The sequence below is a fragment of the Ictalurus punctatus genome, chromosome 24 (genome assembly GCF_001660625.3).
Source record: "Ictalurus punctatus breed USDA103 chromosome 24, Coco_2.0, whole genome shotgun sequence".
In the NCBI taxonomy this organism is placed as follows: Eukaryota; Metazoa; Chordata; class Actinopteri; order Siluriformes; family Ictaluridae; genus Ictalurus; species Ictalurus punctatus.
Window position 1 is genome coordinate 16,657,298 of NC_030439.2, and position 19,359 is coordinate 16,676,656.

General features: G+C 41.9%; 1 protein-coding gene across 3 annotated transcripts; it reads left to right on the forward strand.

Annotated features, from left to right (window-relative positions):
* The first annotated feature begins 2,592 nt into the window (after positions 1-2,592).
* sp4 (sp4 transcription factor) lies at positions 2,593-19,359 on the forward strand. 3 transcript variants are annotated; one of them, XM_017455101.3, is made up of 6 exons: positions 2,593-3,153; positions 3,995-4,077; positions 7,714-9,202; positions 13,133-13,337; positions 16,200-16,399; positions 16,860-19,359. In XM_017455101.3, exons 2-6 carry the CDS (start codon positions 4,012-4,014, stop codon positions 17,108-17,110), a joined length of 2,211 nt encoding a protein of 736 aa, XP_017310590.1. In that variant the 5' UTR covers positions 2,593-3,153; positions 3,995-4,011; the 3' UTR covers positions 17,111-19,359. The 3 variants fall into 3 exon arrangements, with proteins under 3 accessions (XP_017310590.1, XP_017310589.1, XP_017310591.1); XM_017455100.3 differs by lacking the exon at positions 2,593-3,153 and adding an exon at positions 3,163-3,429; XM_017455102.3 differs by lacking the exon at positions 2,593-3,153 and adding an exon at positions 3,472-3,672.

Sequence of the window (19,359 nt, forward strand, 5' to 3'; positions counted from 1 at the left end):
TTAACCCTCAAGCATGATTGCATGATTATAGGCATGAGAGTGATTTCTTACCTAAATATTTGTCTGCAAGTTGCAACACTTTAACAAGCTCTTACAGTCATTCATGTTTTTGTGTGATAATACCGGCTAGTCTGCGAATCACAGAGTGTTTACGATATTTTGTAATGAAGCTAGAGATCAATATGAAGATTTATCAAAATAGCTCTATTTGTTATAGTTATCATTTAACTGTATAATTATAATCCTAACTGCTTGGTCACATTCAGTTGAATGGGTTTAATATAAAACTCAGAAGCTGAATATATAATATGTAATTGAATAAAACTAGAATAAACGTATTTCAGGTCAGTATTTTAACACGCTGTATCTGGATTAGATTCTGTGGGTGAAAGTTGATAATAAATTCCTTTAGTGGCTCCACTGAGTACATAATATTCTTCATATTCACAAAGCGTGCTAGTTAGTTTGGTTTAGTTCATGAAATTAATCTGTGCTGTGATCATGACTGGTTTCCTGTCAAACACTTGCCAGTAAGTGGGCTGACTACACTAAAGTGCCCCTAGGTGTACGTGAGGGTGTGTGAATGTGTGTGCATGGTGCACTGCAGTGTACTGTGTCCTGCTTCACACCCAGTATTCCCAGGGTAGGTTACAGATCCACTGCTGTGACCAGGATGAAGCATTTCCTGAAGATGAATGAATGAAATGAATGAATGAATGAATGCGCTCTAGCTAATTGACTACAAACATTTTTAACAACCTTGATTTAAAATGTTTAATATGTTCAATTACAAATCCAATCCCAAATTCCAATTCAATCCCAAATCCAAATCAAATCCCAATCCCAATACCCAATTCAATCCCTGTCTCAATTCAAGACCCAAATCCAAATATAAATCCAATCCCAAATACAGATACAGTCCAAAATCCAACTCCAAATTAAATCCCAGTCCCAGTTCAAGTTATAAACCCAAATGCAATCCCAAATTCAATCCAAATCCCATCCCATATCCAAATCCAATCCACAATCCTAATCCAATTCCAATCCCAGTCCAAACCTAATCCCAAATACAAATCCAATTCTGAAACCTATTAATACAGATCTGCCGTCTCTGTTCCTACTTTACACACTACGTGACTGTGTTGTATAGGTCCTATACTGCCCCCTAGCGGACAAGCAAAGAACCAGTGACTGTGTAGGCAAATACTGTATGAACAGTTCTCAGACTCTTGGGGTCCCATTCCGTTTATACTCCAAACAGTTTTACACACACACACACACACACACACACACACACACACACACACACACACACACACACCTAACAGGTTATCCAGGAATTCAGTTGCAGCCATTTTTAAGAGGATCACTGGATGGATATGATTTGGTCAGAGACTCCTTTAATTGCTTCGTTTTTTGTTTTGATTTGTTTGTTTGTTTTTCGCTCTTCGCCCAGTTTGTTCCTCTTATGAGAATACTGGGCATGAAGGCGGGAATAAACCCTGGATGGGATGCCAGTCCATTGCAGGGCATCATGCACACAAACATCGACACCTAGGGTTATTTTAGAGTAGGCAGTTTACAGTATCCCACATTCCCATGGTTTTGTGAGATCGAAGGAAACCGGAGAACCCAGAGAGAACCTGAGGAGAGAAACACACAGGCAGTAACCTAAGCATGGTTAACCTAGTGTACAATTGTAGAGGAGTAACAATGATCTGTAATTCCAATGTCCAGTGTCACACAGAAGAGGACAGGTTCCCTTTCGAGTCTGGTTCTTCTCAAGGCTTCTTCCTTATATCATCTCGAGTTAATTAATTGAAGTGGACTAAAGTGAAACTGGGAATTGAACTGGAAAAGACACAATAGCTAGGAAATAATGGGAACGTTTGTAAAGGATAGGAAGCTCCTGTCAGGGGGGCATAAAGTTCCTACTGTCGTATCTAAACTTTTGCAAATGTACATCAAAATGCAATGATGCTCATGACCACCAGGGGGCCTCGTTTGCATTATCACAATAGAGCTACATTAAAAAAAAAAAAAAAAAAAAAAAAAAAAAACTATGATCCAGTCTGCAAATATATACATTATATACATACGGTATATAAATAAATGGCACGATATTCTTACATCATCTTTTGCTAATTTGCTTAGATGCAGGATTTATGATATAATGATTTGTAGCATACTGTAAGACACCATTTTTCAAGAGACTAAAATGTTGTTTAAAACAAACAGGGCTGTTGTTATTGTGGTGTCACTGGTTTACACTCGTTTAACTGATCATGGCATCTTGTAAATAGTCACGTACAAAATGTACATTTTATGAAAATTATCTTCCTATCCATAATCTCACCTGTGACAACACCTAGGCTAAACTAGGCCCTACTTATTAAGAATAAATCCATAACAACAAGGTATGTTTCAGAGAATGATGTTTACTAAGAATGAAATAAACTAATAATTAAACCAACTCAACATGCATGTGTAGGATTAATCTTTATTCATTTATTTATTTATTTCAGTGTGGTAACCCGCCTAAAAGAATGCAACACTGGTGGACAAGTCGTTTTTTCTCCACCCGTTTGCATTTGCCCAACCCCCACATAGCACAAGTAACCGCCCTTCTTCATTCCCTTCAACCGACCATGATAACACCCCCTAAAGGCACGTATTAGCGCTATGCTTCATGGGACTTGTAGTCTCTTTCCCGCAGCGCATGACTGACATTCTCTCAAGATTAAACTACAATCCCCATAGTAACGCGCGTGCTCCGACGGTTAACGTCCAATCTGAATATGTGGGCGGGGAGCATCCGCCCACAAAAGCAACAAAATACAATTGTGCTTGAGCGAGAAAGCAAGAAGCATATGTAACATTGAAAGAAAAACCGAGATTATAACGATATATTGGTAGAAATAATAAAAAATATTAGAATACGTATATGAAAAGGCGAGGGGAAAAAAAGAAACAAGCAGAAGAGAGGATTTTTTCCCGACTTGATATTTAAATAAAAGTGGGAGGAGCTTAGTGTAGACACACACTCACACACACACGTAGAGCGTTAAGTTGGATTTGGATTTGGATGCGTTTCGGTGGAAATCCGTTTTATTCTCAGCAAAATCACAAGTTGGAGGAAATAAAAGAGTGAAGGTAAAGTGCGTTGTTTTTATTCCGGTCAGCTGGGGTAATTTCAGCGGGGTGGAATTGTATAGTGCCCGCGGTTGGTACCGCCCTTCCTGGCGGGTGGGTCTGCGCGCCTCGCCTCGGCTCTCCGGTGGATGTGCGGCGCAGCGCAGCAGCAGCAGCCATTCGTGGGGAAAAATAGGCCGTCCTTCTCCGGGCCTTCTGCCTGCCTCTGCCTCCACAGCGTCCGGCCTTTTTTTTCGTTAACAACTCCTCTCCGGTTTTATTAATGCGGGATGAGTGGTGCGTACCCTCCCTCCCATATTATCGTCTCCACCCCTCTGTCTTTCCCTCTCTGTGTGTCCACGCATCGGCAACCTGTCGCCTCCTTTTCTCTCTTCTTCTGTGTTTTTGTTTTGTTTTCTTTCTGCTGCTGTTAAATCCATATTGATCATGCCTGTATACGGCTGCATTTTATTCCTTCGTTTTGACACGACACACTTCCATTGTGCCCTGAATGTCTTACACCGTCTCCAGTGCTCAAGTGTGCGTTGTTCATTTTTACCTGTCTTTTTAAATTCAGGTTTAATTTAAAGCTAGATTAAAAGGTTGTTTGTTTGTTGTTGTTGTTGTTGTTGTTGTTGTTGTTGCCCCCCCCCCCCCCCATTGAACTAGACTTATAGGAAGCCAGGTCCAATCCCAAACGCATGACTATGAAACACAGAGTGCACTACGTAGGGTGTGTGAGCCTTTATTGTAGTGCCTACTCATCAAGGGAGCAGTGAGCGATTTGGGACTCAGCTCTAAGCGAGCGAATGTCTTTTTTTAAAAAAATAATAATAATAATAACATGAACCTGTTTTTGCAGATCAAAAGAAAGAAGTCATGGCGACAGACGGGGGGAAATCAGGTGGTGGTGAAAAGGGCAATAAAGGAAAAACGTCATCACAGGTATTACATTTTCGAGTGTTAAAAAGTTTTGTCCTGTCAACTTGGCTCCGCCCAAGCGTACTACTTTTAGTGCACACACTTCCTGATCACACTGCACACTTCCGCACTACACAGCATGCATCAAAGTCACTTGAGGTTACGTATTACCTAGTGCGGAAGTGTGAGTTTTGGTTGTTACCTAGCTCTAGCTTTAGCCCCCTTCATCACTTCATGGCCTCTTTCCCCAGAGATCTTCTCCAGCGTGTTTGTCTTTAATCAGGATTATTGTTCTGTCTGCACTACAGTGCATTTTTATGTTGTTTAAGTTCTTAAGACACGCCTAATGATAATTAACTGGAGTAAGGTGTGCTGTGATTACACTTTTAATTTTCTTGTGGTTTCAGTAGGGATGTCATGACACCTGATGGGGTTTTTTTTTGTAGCATGCCAAAAAAAAGATATATTTTGACATACTATTTACAGCTGAGGTCATAACTTTACATACGTCTCGCATAATCTGCAAAATGTTCATCATAAATAAATAAATAAATAAAATTTTGGAATGAGGGATCATAAACAATTGCATTTAGGTTTTTTTAAAATTATTATTTATTTAGTGCTGCCCTGATTAAGCTATTTCACATAACAGACGTTTACATATAGTCGACAAGACACAATAATAACTGAATTTACACAAAATTTACACACCTGTCGTTACCTGGATGATCGACGACTGTGTTTATGTTTTGTGAGAGTTCTTCATGAGTCCCTTGTTTGTCTTGAGCAGTTAAACGTCCCACTGTTCTTCAGAAAAATCCTCCAGGTCCTGCACATTCTATGCTTTTCCAGCATCTTCTGCATATTTGACCGCTTTCCATATGATGTTGAGATCCATCTTTTCACACTGAGGACGACTGAGGGACTCGTACACGACTATTACAAAAGGTGCAAACGTTCACTGATGCTCAAGAAGGCAACACGATACATTAAAAGCCAGGGGAGTGAAAACTTCTGAACAGGATGATTGGGGTAAATTGTTATTGGATTTGATGGATCTCAAAATCATATCGCCGCTGATGGAAAGCGGTCAAATATGCAGAAGATGCTGGAAAAGTAAAGAGTGTGCAGGACCTGGAGGATTTTTCTGAATAACAGTGGGCAGTTTAACTGCTCAAGACAAACAAGGGACTCATGAAGAACTCTCACAAAACATAAACACGGTCGTCGATCATCCAGGTAACGACACGCGGTATTAATAGTCAAGCGTGTGTAAACTTTTGAACTGGCTCATTTGTGTAAATTCAGTTATTATCGTATCTTGTGGATTATACAGTATGTAAACATCTGTTATGTGAAATAGCTTATTCAGGGCAGAACTAAATAAACAACTAAATGCATTATTTATGAGCGCTCTAACATTCTGCAGATTCTCTGTAGAGGTGTATAAACTTATGACCGTAACTGTAGTATAAAGTATGCATTTTGGGAACTTCACCCAGCATTAGCCTCTGTCAACGACTTCGTAACCCCGCTAGCCAAGACATTATTGTTTATTTCACGTTAGTCATGCAAGAAATAAAACACTCGCAGACGTGCTTTTATAAGAAATTAATCCACGGTCGGGGGGGGGGGGGGGGGGGGGGGGGTATGACTGTAATAACATTGATTAGTTTCAGATAACAGCACATCCCGAAGTATTTTATTCCTCTTATACCACAGGTTTGCCAAAGGATTACAGTTTTTATTTATTAAAGAACGCAAAGTGTTTTTATTTCATTTATAGGTATGTTTAATGGAAACTTTTTTTTTTAAATTACAAACCTGTGTATGACAGCAGTCTGAAATACTGTCAGAGCTGCTGTTATACAAAAATTCGTCAACACCTTCTGACCAATCAGAATCAAGAATTCAGCAGTATGTAAGGATGCAGAATGTACAATAACATTAAAACTGACAGAGGACGCGAATAACATTGATTATCTCATTACAGTGGCACCTGTCAGAGGGTGGGATATATTAGGCAGCAAGTGAACAGTCAGTTCTCAAAGTTAATGTGTTGGAATCAGGAAAAATTGGCAAGCGTAAGGATCTGAGCGACTTGAGTGACAAGGGCTGTGATGGTTAGACGAATGGGTCAGAGCATCTACAAAGCCGCAGGTCTTGTGGGGTGTTCCCGGTATGCAGTGGTTAGTACTTATTAAAAGTGGTCCAAGGAAGGAAAACCCATTAACCGGCGACAGGGTCACGGCCGCCCAAGGCTCGCTGATGTGTGTGGGGAGCGAAGGCTTGCCCGTCTGGTCCGAGCCCACAGAAGAGAAAAATGATAGAAAAATGTCAGAACACACAGTGCATCACAGCTTGCCACAGACAGGTCAGAGTGCCCATGCTGTCCCCTGGTCTGATGAATCACTTTTTCTTTTACGTCATGTGAACGACTGGGTGCGTGTGTGTCGCTTACCTGGGGACGAGATGCCACCAGGATGCACTGTGGGAAGAAGGCAAGCTGGTGGAGGAAGTGTGATGCTCTCGGCAATGTTCTGCTGGGACACCTTGGGTCCTGGTATCCATGTGGATGTTACTTTGACACGTAATAAACATTGCTGCAGACCATGTACACCGCTTCAGGTTAAAGGTATTCTCTAATAGCAGTGGTCTCTTTCAGCAGGATAATGCCCCCTGACACACTGTAAAAACTGTTCAGGGACGGTTTGAGGAACATAACAGAGTTCAAGGTGTTGACTTGGACTCCAAATTCCCCAGATCTCAATCTGATCAAGTATCTGTGGGATGTTCTGGACAAACAAGTCCGATCCATGAAGACCCCTCCTCCCAACTTTCAGGACTTAAAGGATCTGCTGCTAACGTCTTGGTCTCAGATACCACAGCACACCTTCAGAGGTCTTGTGGAGTCCATGCCTTGACGGGTCAGAGCTGTTTGGCAGCACAAGGGGGACCTACACTGTATTAGGCAGATGGTTTTAATGTTATGTCTGATCAGTGTATATTTATACGTATGATAGTACGACAAAACACTAAGTGAGCTATGGTAGTTGACATGCTATTTAACATGAACTTGTGCGTTTTTGCAGCGTCAGGCACCTCGGTGACCCTGTTAGCTAGCTGACTTCTTTAGAAAGTGATGCAGAGCTTGCTGTAAAATGCACAGACATTTTTCTCTCTATATTTTTTTATATTTGGTATTTCATCATCGCAAATCCAGAGCTTAAATCCTGTTTAAAGTAGCACTGACAGTGAAATATTTTAAATGTATGACACCTGCAGACACCTTTTATTCTCTTATTTTGCACTAATACAGCTTCCTGAATGCAGATCACATTTTATTTTTCATTTTTCAAGATACACTTAATGACCTATTTAGAATATTAGCAACAAAATCGATCATAGGCAAAACCCTTAGTCTTTCTGAGTCTAATGACATGTATGTATTTTATTTTTGTGCCCGTATTGCATCGACCCAGTTTTCAGGCAATGTGCATGTAAGAAATGGAGAAATTGTGGTTCGCACACACCCACCCACTCTTCCTGTAATCCCGCCCACGTCTTTGACACTCAGTGCTTTCTTTTTGTTCTCTTTTTTTCTTTTTGCATGTGTGTGTGTGTGTGTGTGTGTGTGTGTGTGTGTGTGTACGTGAGCAGGATGCACAGCCATCTCCTCTCGCTCTGCTTGCAGCCACATGCAGTAAAATAGGCGGCGTGGGCGGGGAGGGGCAGGCCGGCGTGCAGCAGCAGATCATCATCGACCCCAGCCAAGGGTTAGTGCAGCTCCAGAACGCCCCACAGCAGCTGGAGCTTCTCCCGGCTCAGTTCACAGGAAACGGTTGGCAGATCATCGCCGCTTCACCTGCCACAGCTACTACAACCAAGGACAACACACAGGCTCCTGGCGTGGCCACCATAGCAACCGGGACCAGCATGGTCCCTGTTGACGCGACGCCCGGACGAAAGGTTAAATCGGCCGGTGTGAACAATGCATCGGTCGCACAACAACAACAGCAGCAATTTCAGATCATCCAGGTCCAAAACATGCCTAATTCCACAGGAGGGATCCAGTATCAGGTCATCCCACACTTACAGACCGCTGACGGTCAGCAGATCCAGATAAACCCCAGCAACCCAACCACTTTAAGCGTCCAGCCTGAGCAGATTCAACTCATTAACAACCAAACCATTCTGGCCACACCTCCAAGAGCCACGTCAGCCAGTGTAGTTTCCCAAAATGTCACAAATCAGGCCATCCCTGTGCAGATTCGCCCATCATTTCCACTCCAGCTGCAGACCATTCAGGGCACACAAGCCCCCATGGTCACTACAATACCCATAAATATTGGCGGCGTCACTTTGGCTCTGCCCGTCATCAACAACATGGCCGCAGGAGGAGGATCGGTGCAGCTGCTGCAGTCAGGTGACCTGAACGTAGCGAATGGCAGCCAGTTGATCACGACCAGCGTGGAATCTACATCCGGGACCACCAGCTTGACCACATCAGGGGGCGGAGACTCCATCTCTGCAGACGCTACAGCCTTAACGTCAGTGTCCATGACATCTGACGCATGTGCAGAGGGGCAAAAAGACATACGGTCCCAGGGGGGCGATTCTGACAGCCAGAGCACAGCTCAGTCCAACGGGCTGCAAATGTCCGAGCAGCAGACCCAGGTGCAGCAGTTCCACATCGTCAGTCACCCGGTGCTGCAGCAGATCCAGATCCAGCAAACGCAGCAGCAGGCACAACAGCAGTCCCAGCAGCTGGTCCAGGGCTCCATCCAGTTGCAGCCGGCTCAGACGCTGCAGCCGCTACAGCAGAACGTACAGCTGCAGGCCTTCCAGAACCCGGCTCAGGTCCTGATCCGGGCACCTACACTCACGCCAACTGGTCAGATCAGCTGGCAGACAGTGCAGGTCCAGAACGCAGGTGTGGCTCAACAGCTCACGCTGGCTCCGGTTGCATCCAGTCCGAGCGGCGGCGCATTCACACAGATCGCTCCTCTCTCCATCGGAGGAACGCCCATCACGCTGAACACGGCCCAGCTGGCCTCGGGGACGGGCGTGCAGACGGTCAACATTGCAGGACTGAGCACTGCAGGGGTCCAGGTGCAGGGCGTCCCACTCACCATCACCGGGGTGCAGGGTAAGTGAGTCCGCTGATGTATGTTCAGCTCAGTCTTAAGCTTTGTACTCTTCAGGCTAATGCATTAGAGCAGAGTTTACATTTATGGCATTTGGCAGACGCTCCTATCGACATACGATTATCTCATTATTTTATTTTAGTTTTTTAGTTTTTTCTTTTTATACAACTGAGCAGTTGAGCGTTAAAGGCCTCGCTCACGGGCCCAGCAGCGGTAGCTTGGCGGTCTTGAGATTTGAACTCATGAGCTAACCTTTGAGCTTCCGCTTTAATAGCAGCTTATTTCTGATCTTTTGTGGGCACAGAGCTAAAAAGTGTAGAAGTTACATAAAATCGTTGCTTACAGATTATCTAGTCTGATGTACTCTAGGTCAGATTTTAATGCTTAAAACAGTTAATGATTGGGTTATGTTTGTAAACAAAACACACCTATTTAATGATTTATGTTTTGTTTTGCACCGGCACGTCCGATTTTTGACGAGGATCACAAACTGGCCGTGAAGACAGATTTTCTGTACTTCTCTGTCCAACCGTCATTAAACGTTATGGTTTCTGAATCTACTTTTTCGTAAAAGAGCTGTCAGTTCAGTAATGAGTCAAGAGTGAGCAGTGGTAGCTCAGTGGTTAAGACATTGGCCTACTGATCAGAGCGTCATGAGTTCAAGCCCCAGCACTGCCAAGCTACCACTGTTGGGCCCTTGAGCAAGGCGCTTAACCCTCAACTGCTCAGATGTGTAAATGTGATCAATTTAAGTTGCCATGGATAAGGGCGTCTGCTGAAATGCCACATATATAATATGAAAGTTTCTATTTCTGTGGCTAAACTTGTTCAGATGAGCTGCCTTCAGCTAATTAATTGACATAAATGTGAATGATTTTTGGCTCTGCTACAGATTTTCTTCAAGTACTCGGTTCAGTCTGCTGAAATACCAACACTCCTGTAATACTGAATAATAAGTCAAATAATGTCACAGTTTCATAGTGCCACAGTTAGGACTGCAATGATTAGACTACAAAGTGCGACTACGTTAACTATGAAAATTCACTGGCATTTATTTTTATAGTTGGCACTCCATTTACTTTATATTAAAGTTTACAAGCTCATTGGCCTGTATTTTTGGGTAACAAATTTTTGCAGCAGTGTCAGCACAGCTTCCTGGTTATTTTCACCGTACAGCGCTGCTGAGTGAGACCGTTATGACTTGACTTAGACGAAACACTGTTAAGCCATTTTTTTTTTAGTTAACTCAAAAAAACAGACCGATTTTTTTCACTTTTCAACATATGCACTTTGCTTAGTTTACAAGAAGTCAGGAGAGATGAGACTGAACGTGAAAAATGGGGTTTTGTGAACCTCAATGCAAATGAGCACATTTCATAAGACTGATAGAAAAAAAACAGGGTGCACCGTTAAATAAAATTTTAAAAAAGTATTAAGGTGGCTTGGCGGTTAGCACTTTTGCCTCTCACCTCCAGGGTTGAGGGTTCGAATCCCGCCTCCACCCTGCGTGCGCAGAGTTTGTTCTCCCTGTGCTTCAGGGGTTTCCTCCCCCAGTCCAAAGACATGCGCTGTCGACTGATTGGCCTTTCCAAATTGTCCGGTGTGTGTGTGTGCGTGCATGTGATTGTGCCCTGCAATGGGTTGGTACCTCATCCAGGATATCCCCCACCTTATCCTGGGATAGGCGACCCTATGTAGAATAAGCGGTATGGAAAATGGATGAGTAAATGCATTGTGGTGGTGTAGCAGGTAGCGTTGCTTCCTCAAATCTCCAGGGTTCTATCTTCAATCCTGAGCTTGATTTACTGTCTGTATGAAGGACTGTCCGTATGTTCCCCTTGTGTCCATTTGGGTTTTATCTGGGTTCTCCAGTTTCCTCCCACCTCATAAAAAGTTGCCTGTAGGTGGAGTGTGTGAGTTTAATGAATAACACATCAATCGAATCAATAGCACTGCAATAACTAATCAATAACATTGATTATGAAAATCGTTGCCAACGAATCTCATGATCGATTAGCCTGTCTGCGTGCGGCACGGTGCATGTTTACTCATTACGTTAAACACGTGTCGGACAGCAAATTCTAAGGTTTTGTCCCAAATGACGTACTGTACACGTACACTATGCACTGTGTACTCTACCATGTAGTGTATGAATTTTAGAAACACGATATCATCTCAAATGGAACACGAGCATTTTTTTTTACTAACCGGAAGTATAAGCCGCTTCCTAGGCGAAGGCACAGGAGGTCAAACGCATGTAGTACGACGCCGCTAGCTTTAGCAGAGTCAACGAAAATGACTTTCTTCAGTTTACTGTTTGTCAACGTTACCTTTTATTCCCAACATGTCCTCAGTCACCATCAGACAGAGGCGAAATCGTCACATGACTGAGGAAACCTGTGACCTCCAATTTTATATTAAACACCGAGAAGGAGATCAAACTTTACAAAGCGGAGCTTGTGTAGCGCAGACACACGACAGTGAAGCACGAGTACAAACTTACGTTTATATCCAAAATGCTGCACAGTCTGCAAGCAGCTAAATGTTCGAGTCGCTTAAAAGGTTTACTTTAATTCACGTTTATTGTCATTATATCTTTTGCGTGATACAGTGTAACTTTTATCTTTTATTATAACAGGAGCGATCTGTTAGTAACGAGGCCGCATCGCTCCTCCCTCGCAGCGTCGATGCGGTGATGCACAGTGTAGCGTGAGTAAGATCTGTAATGTCTAATTAAAAGACTACGATCAAAGTAAACAGAAGTAAAACATGTCTAAAGGCAGTGACGAACAGAAGCCGTAAGGTGCAGTGAAAGGGAGATTTTATTATTAATTTAGGACTGGAGTTTAGTTATCAGTTTGTTTGTTTTTTGTGCATCAATAAAAAATAATGCATAAATATTTATAATATAAACTAATATATAAATGTCTTTTATAATTTCTTAATAAAGTGCTCAGTGAGTGTAATTGATTGCTATATCGACATTATCATCATATCGCCCAGCCCTACTGCAGACTGATTTTGTAATATTTATTGTTTTAAAAACTCTGGAGTTCTGTTCAGTTTGTAATGAACACTCACTTTGGCCCTGAAATGCACTTCGCGGATAAAAAGTCTAACTGAAGCATTATTTGAGCATGAGCTCGGGTTTGACAGCGCCTGTGGTTCTGCTGTAAGCAGTTGCAGATGTCAGTGTGCTGACTCTTTCTCCTCTCGCGTGTGTGTGTGTGTGTGTGTCTGTGTGTTTGCTGAAACAGTAAGCAAAAATTACACTTCAAACTGGAATCGTCGCTTTAATGGGAATAAATGTGTGGATAATCCACAAATAAGTTGCCCTTTAGTACTTATATTGTGGATTTTAAAACGTTTAGCCTCTGCCTCATGTGTGCGGAGTTTGCATGTTCTCCCCATGCTTCATCGGTTTCCTCTGGGTACTCGGTTTTCCTCCCCCAGTCCAAAGACACGCACTGTAGGCCAAATTGTCCTTAGTGTGTGAATAGGTGTGTGTGTGTAAATGTGGCTTGCGATGGATCGGTACCCCGTTCAGGGTGTCTCCCACCATGTTCACCGAGTCCCCTGGGATGAAGAGTGAAAACCGCTACACTACAGCACGAAGTGTGTTTACTGAATGTTCAGTATGAGTAGAGCAGCAGGTACAAATCTACAGTATCCATTTGAGATAATTTACTGCACTGAAGCAAGGTTTGAAGAAAGTCTTGGTTATGAATGGTTGGGGTTTTTTTGGTGGGCGGGGTTATGGGAGTGCGGGGGCATGCAAGTCTTTACAATATCCATATGACTGCAGTGCAACAATCATAATAGACTCCTGAAATGTCAGACATGTTCTCAGTTGTTTGGTCTTGTCGTAAGTTCTTTACATTCTTGTCAGAACTTGCAGAGAGGAAAAAATGACATGTGTGTTCATTCCACAGGCCAGCAGCAGGGTCAGGAGGGTGTTAAAGTCCAGCCTGGTCCGGTGACCGTCACCGTAGGGAACTTGACCAACGCCAGTCTGAACGCAGTGAGTCCGGATCAGCTGGGACAAGCACAGAGTCCCTCGGAGCAGGAGGGTCAGCCAAGCAAGAGGCTGCGCAGGGTGGCTTGCTCCTGCCCCAACTGCAGAGACGGAGAGGGAAGGTGAGAGCCACACTCACAACCACACTAGAAAGGATGAGGGGTTTTTTGTTTTGTTTTGTTTTTTCACTTGTTGATTCATAACTAGTTAAATGAGAGATTTGACTTCATAATGATTTAGCCCGAGAGTAGTGAGCACTCAAAAGTAGACCAAAAAAACAAAAACGCAGCTACTTCAAGGAATGAGAAATACCATTTCTCATGTGGTGTTCATACCACATTTCTGCTACTGTGACATGGCACTTTATGGAAGAAAGCGTTTTCATAAATGTTTGTATACAAGTCAAATGGTCAAAATTGGATAGTAAACAATGTTTGTTGTTTAAAAATCCTGATACCACAGCGCTGTTGAATTCTCGATTCTGCCCGGTCAGGCGGTGTTGATTAACATTTCTGTAACAGCAGCTTTATGTTAATGCGCTCGCTCTAATACAGCATCGTTTCTTTAGTAGCAGCTCGTACACAGGGACGTGTATGCTACGTGACGCGCCACCATAAAACGTAGTCGTGTTTGTTGGACGTTTTTGAAAGACGTCTGCCGTGTCAGGGGTAAAGACTTCCGTCACGAGAGAGTCTTCAAGACGGAGTTTCTCAGTCACATGACCGTTTTTTTTTTTTTGGCTTATCAACCTCAAGGAAGAGGGAGAAAAAAGAGAGAAGCTGGTGAGGGAATGAGTGTTTTTAGCTGTTATAACATTATTAACATGAATTAACTTGTTCAACAGCATTTTACAAAAAAAAAAAGTCAGATGTCTCTCTTTTATAAAGTAAAATAAATAATTATAATCATTGGCGAATTGCTTTGGTGTAAGAGGGGAAAACGCCTTCAGGACACCCTGTTATTGGACAGTAATCAAGTTTGGGTAGGTAACAGTGACTCCGCTTTGTAAGAGGTCACATCACAACGACCTGTCGTTGATTGTTCTCCTGTAGCAGCACACCCCCGAGTGTCTTATTCGTTGTGGTGAACGTGGTGGTTATCGAGTTACGTGGAAGTCCGTCTAGGAAGTTTTTCAATTTGATATGTTCTGACATAACGGCATGAGAAGTCATCCAGGAGTCCAAAATCTATGAATATGCAGATAGGCTGATCGTACATGCATACACTCCCTCCACCTGGCAACCCATTTATCTTCATATTTACATCTCTTTATTTAGTTCAGCCTTGATCCAGATCACAGCTGAGAGGAAACGATCCAACTGTAGCTTGTTTTTCACTCTTCTCCTTAATTCTGCTCTCTCTATGGGCGTTGTTAAATGCACATGACCTATCACACCTGCTCGTCGAAGCATTTCCTCACTTCCTATTGGTGAAACAATACACACGGAGTTATACAGCACCCACAAAAAGTGTTATCTCAAAACCGTTTTATATTTTAAATTCTTGACAGTATTCTTCTTAATAAATGTGTGCGTGGGAATTAACTTGACTAATGCCCTAGTAGTGTGTCCAAACCGGACTTTTTTACTGGTAGCGTACATCACGCTGAATAAAACTCGGCTCACGGAAACGCTGAATGTGAAAGACACGTTTGTGGTTACTTTCACTTTGACCTGTGAAAAGAAAACAAAAGAGGGACTATTTTGCATTTCTCTACATGAATTGTGTAATGATTACAGCACAGGGTAGATGGTCCTGTGAGTCACCATTTAATATTTGTATGTAACGTATAGGGTTATGTCATAGTTTTCTGAGGTTTTTATTTATTTATTTATTTATTTTTTATGTATTGTGCTATTTCATGTTCCTATTTGTGCAGACAAATTGTTTAATTTGTTTGATGGTTTCCTTTCATGGATTAATATTGTGTTTGTGTGTGTGTGTGTGTGTGTGTGTGTGTGTGTGTGTGTGTGTGTGTGTGTGTATGTATATATGTGTAACACAGTGCCCTCCACTAAGACTTGAAATAGGATCGGGTTCTATGGTCAGATGAAACCAAAATAAACATTAAACACCAGAGGTGGTTTTGGCGCACACAGAGAGGTAGTCATATGGAAAAGTACCTCATGCCCACAATATAGTGGTGGCTCTTTATTGTTTTTGGGCTGTTTTTCTGCCAGAGGACCATGGACTGCATCATGGACTCTATCAAATATCAACAGATATTAAATGAAAACCTGACTGCCTCTGCCAGAAAGCTTAAAATGGGCCGTGGTTGGACCTTCCAGCAGGACAATGATCCAAAACATACATCAACACAAAAATGCTTTACTACCACAAAATCAAGGTCCTGCCCTGGCCATCCCAGTCCCCTGACCTGAAACCCATAGAAAACCTGTGGGGTGAACTGAAGAGGAGAGTCCACCCACTTGGACCTTGAAATGTGAAGGATCTGGAGAGATTCTGTATGGAGGAACGGTCTCAGATCCCTCGCCATGTGTTCTCCAACCTCATCAGGCATTATATTATCTTGGCAAAGGGAGGTAGCACAACGTGTTGACTAAAAGGTGCCAATAATTGATGCACACCTATATTTAACAGCGATATATAAAAAAAAATAAACCTGTGTTTGCAATTGTTTGATATCCATGAGAGCAGACATTTTTGTGATTTTTTTATTCATTTATTTATTTTTTTAACAAAAGATCAAAAGGTTAAACAATAAAGACAAAATTTTCACAGCTTTCTTTCTCATATTTGCCAAGGGTGCCAATATTAGTGGAGGGCACTCTGTGTGTGTGTATATGTGTGTGTGTATATATATATATATATATATATATATATATATATATATATATATATATATATATATATATATATATATATATATATATATATATATATATACATATACATATACATATCTGTGTATATATATGTACTATGTGTAGATTGAGACGTAAACCTGTTGATGTTTCCGACAGAAACAACAACGACCCATCGAAAAAGAAGCAGCACGTGTGTCACATGGAAGGCTGCGGGAAAGTCTACGGCAAGACGTCTCACCTGCGAGCTCACCTGCGCTGGCACACCGGAGAGAGGCCCTTCGTCTGCAACTGGATCTTCTGTGGAAAACGCTTCACGAGGAGCGACGAGCTTCAGCGGCACCGCAGGACACACACGGGTACACCTCACATACACCGACTTAGAGATGAATACCCTTATATCATAACGCTGCTGAATTCTACATTCTGATTAGTCGGAAGATGTGGATTAGTATTTAAATAAGAGGCACGATGGGAAAAGCGTTCAGCCTATGAGCTTGAGATAGAGGCAAGACAGCAATATTTGACTGTAGAAGGGATGGTTTCCTCTGTCAATCACGGTGACTCTAACCAATCACAGGCAGCAGTGAACTCGTGTATGAGGAAGATGGTGGATAGCACTTTCCTCTCAGTGTGTTGCACGTCCCTGTAACACAGCATTAGCAGCAGTTGTAAAAGATGGAAGATATGGTTAGCTGACTGGGGGGGGGGGTTGGTTCACCCCACCCCCAAAAATATTAATAAGCATATAGTTTGTATATAACTTTGTATCAGCCCTTGCAAAAATAAAATACTAAGAAATCCCACTGTGCTCTTCAGGTGAGAAGAGATTCGAGTGTCCGGAATGTTCCAAGAGATTCATGAGGAGCGACCACCTGTCGAAGCACATCAAAACTCACCAGGGCAAAAAAGGAGGTGCTGCACTGGCCATCCTCACCACCGAGGACATGGAGGACGAGGTAGAGGAGGCGCTGGGCTCGCCGAGGATCGTCACCGTCGCCTCCATCTCGCAGGATTCTGACCCGGCCACGCCCACGACATCTAACAACCTGGAGGAGGAGTTCGAGTAGCTCGGGGTCCAAATCCTCCGCTCAAAGCACCATGTTATATATCAGCTTTTAGTTGTCTGTCTTTTTGTTTTATTTGTCTATTTTTTTTTTTTTTCGTTCTTTTGAGAATGGACAGCTCTTGGAGTGCATCAACTTTTCAGATTTTTCATATGGAAATGTAAAAAAAAAAAGTTATAATAGAAAATTATAAATGTACCATTTGGTTTTTGAGAGACCTACAGTGATTATTGGAAATGAGACGAGTTGTCGGAGAGTGTTTTATTCACAGGAGCATGAGGAGGGGATCTGTCGTTCCCAGTACGCAAATCCACTATGAAGAGGTTTTTTTTTTTTTTCATTTTATTTTCTTTAGGATTAAATTCTGTCTCTATGCACAAAATTGTACATCTTTTCTCAAATTATGGGATCGACGTATTATCGGGAGCGAGGAGTTTGGTGTAAATGTAGGTTTTTAACGTAAAATAGTTTCGCGAATGCCGTCAGACGAGATTTGGGACTGGACAGCTCGACATCCGAACGCCGTTCTATACCGAGTCGATGTTTTAAACGCCATCCCATCAGCAGACGACTGTTCGGTGCCAGACTTTAGAGAAACTACGTTTTATGCAGATCTCCAGCTATGAAATTATGGAAGAAGAGACCGGACCAGACAGAACCTGACACAGTGAAACGGTCCTAAAAAGCACAAATTGAAAAAGGAAAAAGTGATAGATTTATATTTAAACAAAAAGAGGGAAAAAAAAGAGAGAGAGATGATACATTCCTATATGAAGAGAGGGATGATGATGATGATGATGATGGTGGTGGTGGTGGTGATGATGATGGTGGGAGGCAGGAAAAAAATAAAACCATGAGAGGCAAATTTGGCTTCCTGATATTTGCTTATCAGGTTAAATGAAAGCAATACTATAAAGACAATCCTTGTGAAACCATGTTTACATTAAATAGGAGGCAGAATAGATTTTCTTTTAAGAAGTGAAAAAGGAAACCACAGCAAACAGCCTAAAGGTTTTTTTGCGTCTCAAAAGTCATATGAACTGTCTTACAATGCCTTAACACAGAGTGATGAGCGAGACGCTCATGTCGGGGGGAAATGGGAGGGAGGGAGGGAGGGAGGGGGGATTCGGGGGTGGAAGGAAAAGCGGGTCTTTCAGTGAAGGGATGATGATTTCGTGTACAGTTGCACACAGCTGACCACATGCTTTTTTTTTTTTTTCCTTTTCTTTTTCTTTTCTATGCTAGTAAACACTGTGGCCAGTAAGGAGACGTCATTTTAAAATCTCCGTTCGACTTCTGAGTGACACGTTTTTTGCGCTTCTCAGCTAATTCCTCCTCTCGTTAGATTAACATCACCTTCTTCCTCATCGTCATCGTATGCATAGTGTCGGTGCCATTAAAGATGTCCGCTTCCTGAATCATTGTAGATCTGCGGCCACCTGTTTGGCCAGTCAAGTTCTCGTAGCTCAGTTTGATGTTCTAATATGTGTCTGGTGGCGTGGTTTTTTTGATTTGTTTTTGTTTTGTTTTTTATTTGTGGAAATTGGATTTGTGGAATTTTTTGATGTTTTATTTTCTTATGTCCTTTTACCTTCTTTCCCCTGGTTCTATCTGTTACCACAGACTGTCTAATATCCCTAATTTATTATTTATCCTTATTTCAAAATTTGCCCTTTTCAAGTCGCTGATGTGTATCGTACGCTGTTGAGTCAGAGATTATGTGCAGCATGTTTTTGTTGTTTTTGTTTGTTTGTTTGTTTGTTTGTTTTGTTTTTTTTCCCCCCCTGGTATAAGCAATGAATTATTTCTACTTGTGGTCCTTTTTATAAACATAACCATAGCTTTTTAATTTATACAAATTCTTCTCTCACACCCTAACATATTTCAGAAGACAAAAAAAAAAGATGGAAAAAAATTCAGATGAATTGTTGATACCAAACAATTTAGATGTTTTTTGGTAATATTTTGTGTGATGACTGATTTTTTTTTTTTCTTTGATATTTTCTAGTGGCATCTCATTTGTAAATCTTTTTCTAAGATGTTTCTTTGTGTTCATGACATTTAAAAAAAAGTTTTGGGTTTTTTTTGGCCAGGTTAGCCTGAAAGGCTCCAGTTTATTGATATTTTTAAAAAATAACTTTGTACAAATGTGTTATGTTAATGGGTAAAAAAAAAGGACAAAAAAGAGAAAGATCTTTGCCTGCATAACACTTGAAATTAAAAGTGAATAAATCGGTCTTAATTATACCGTG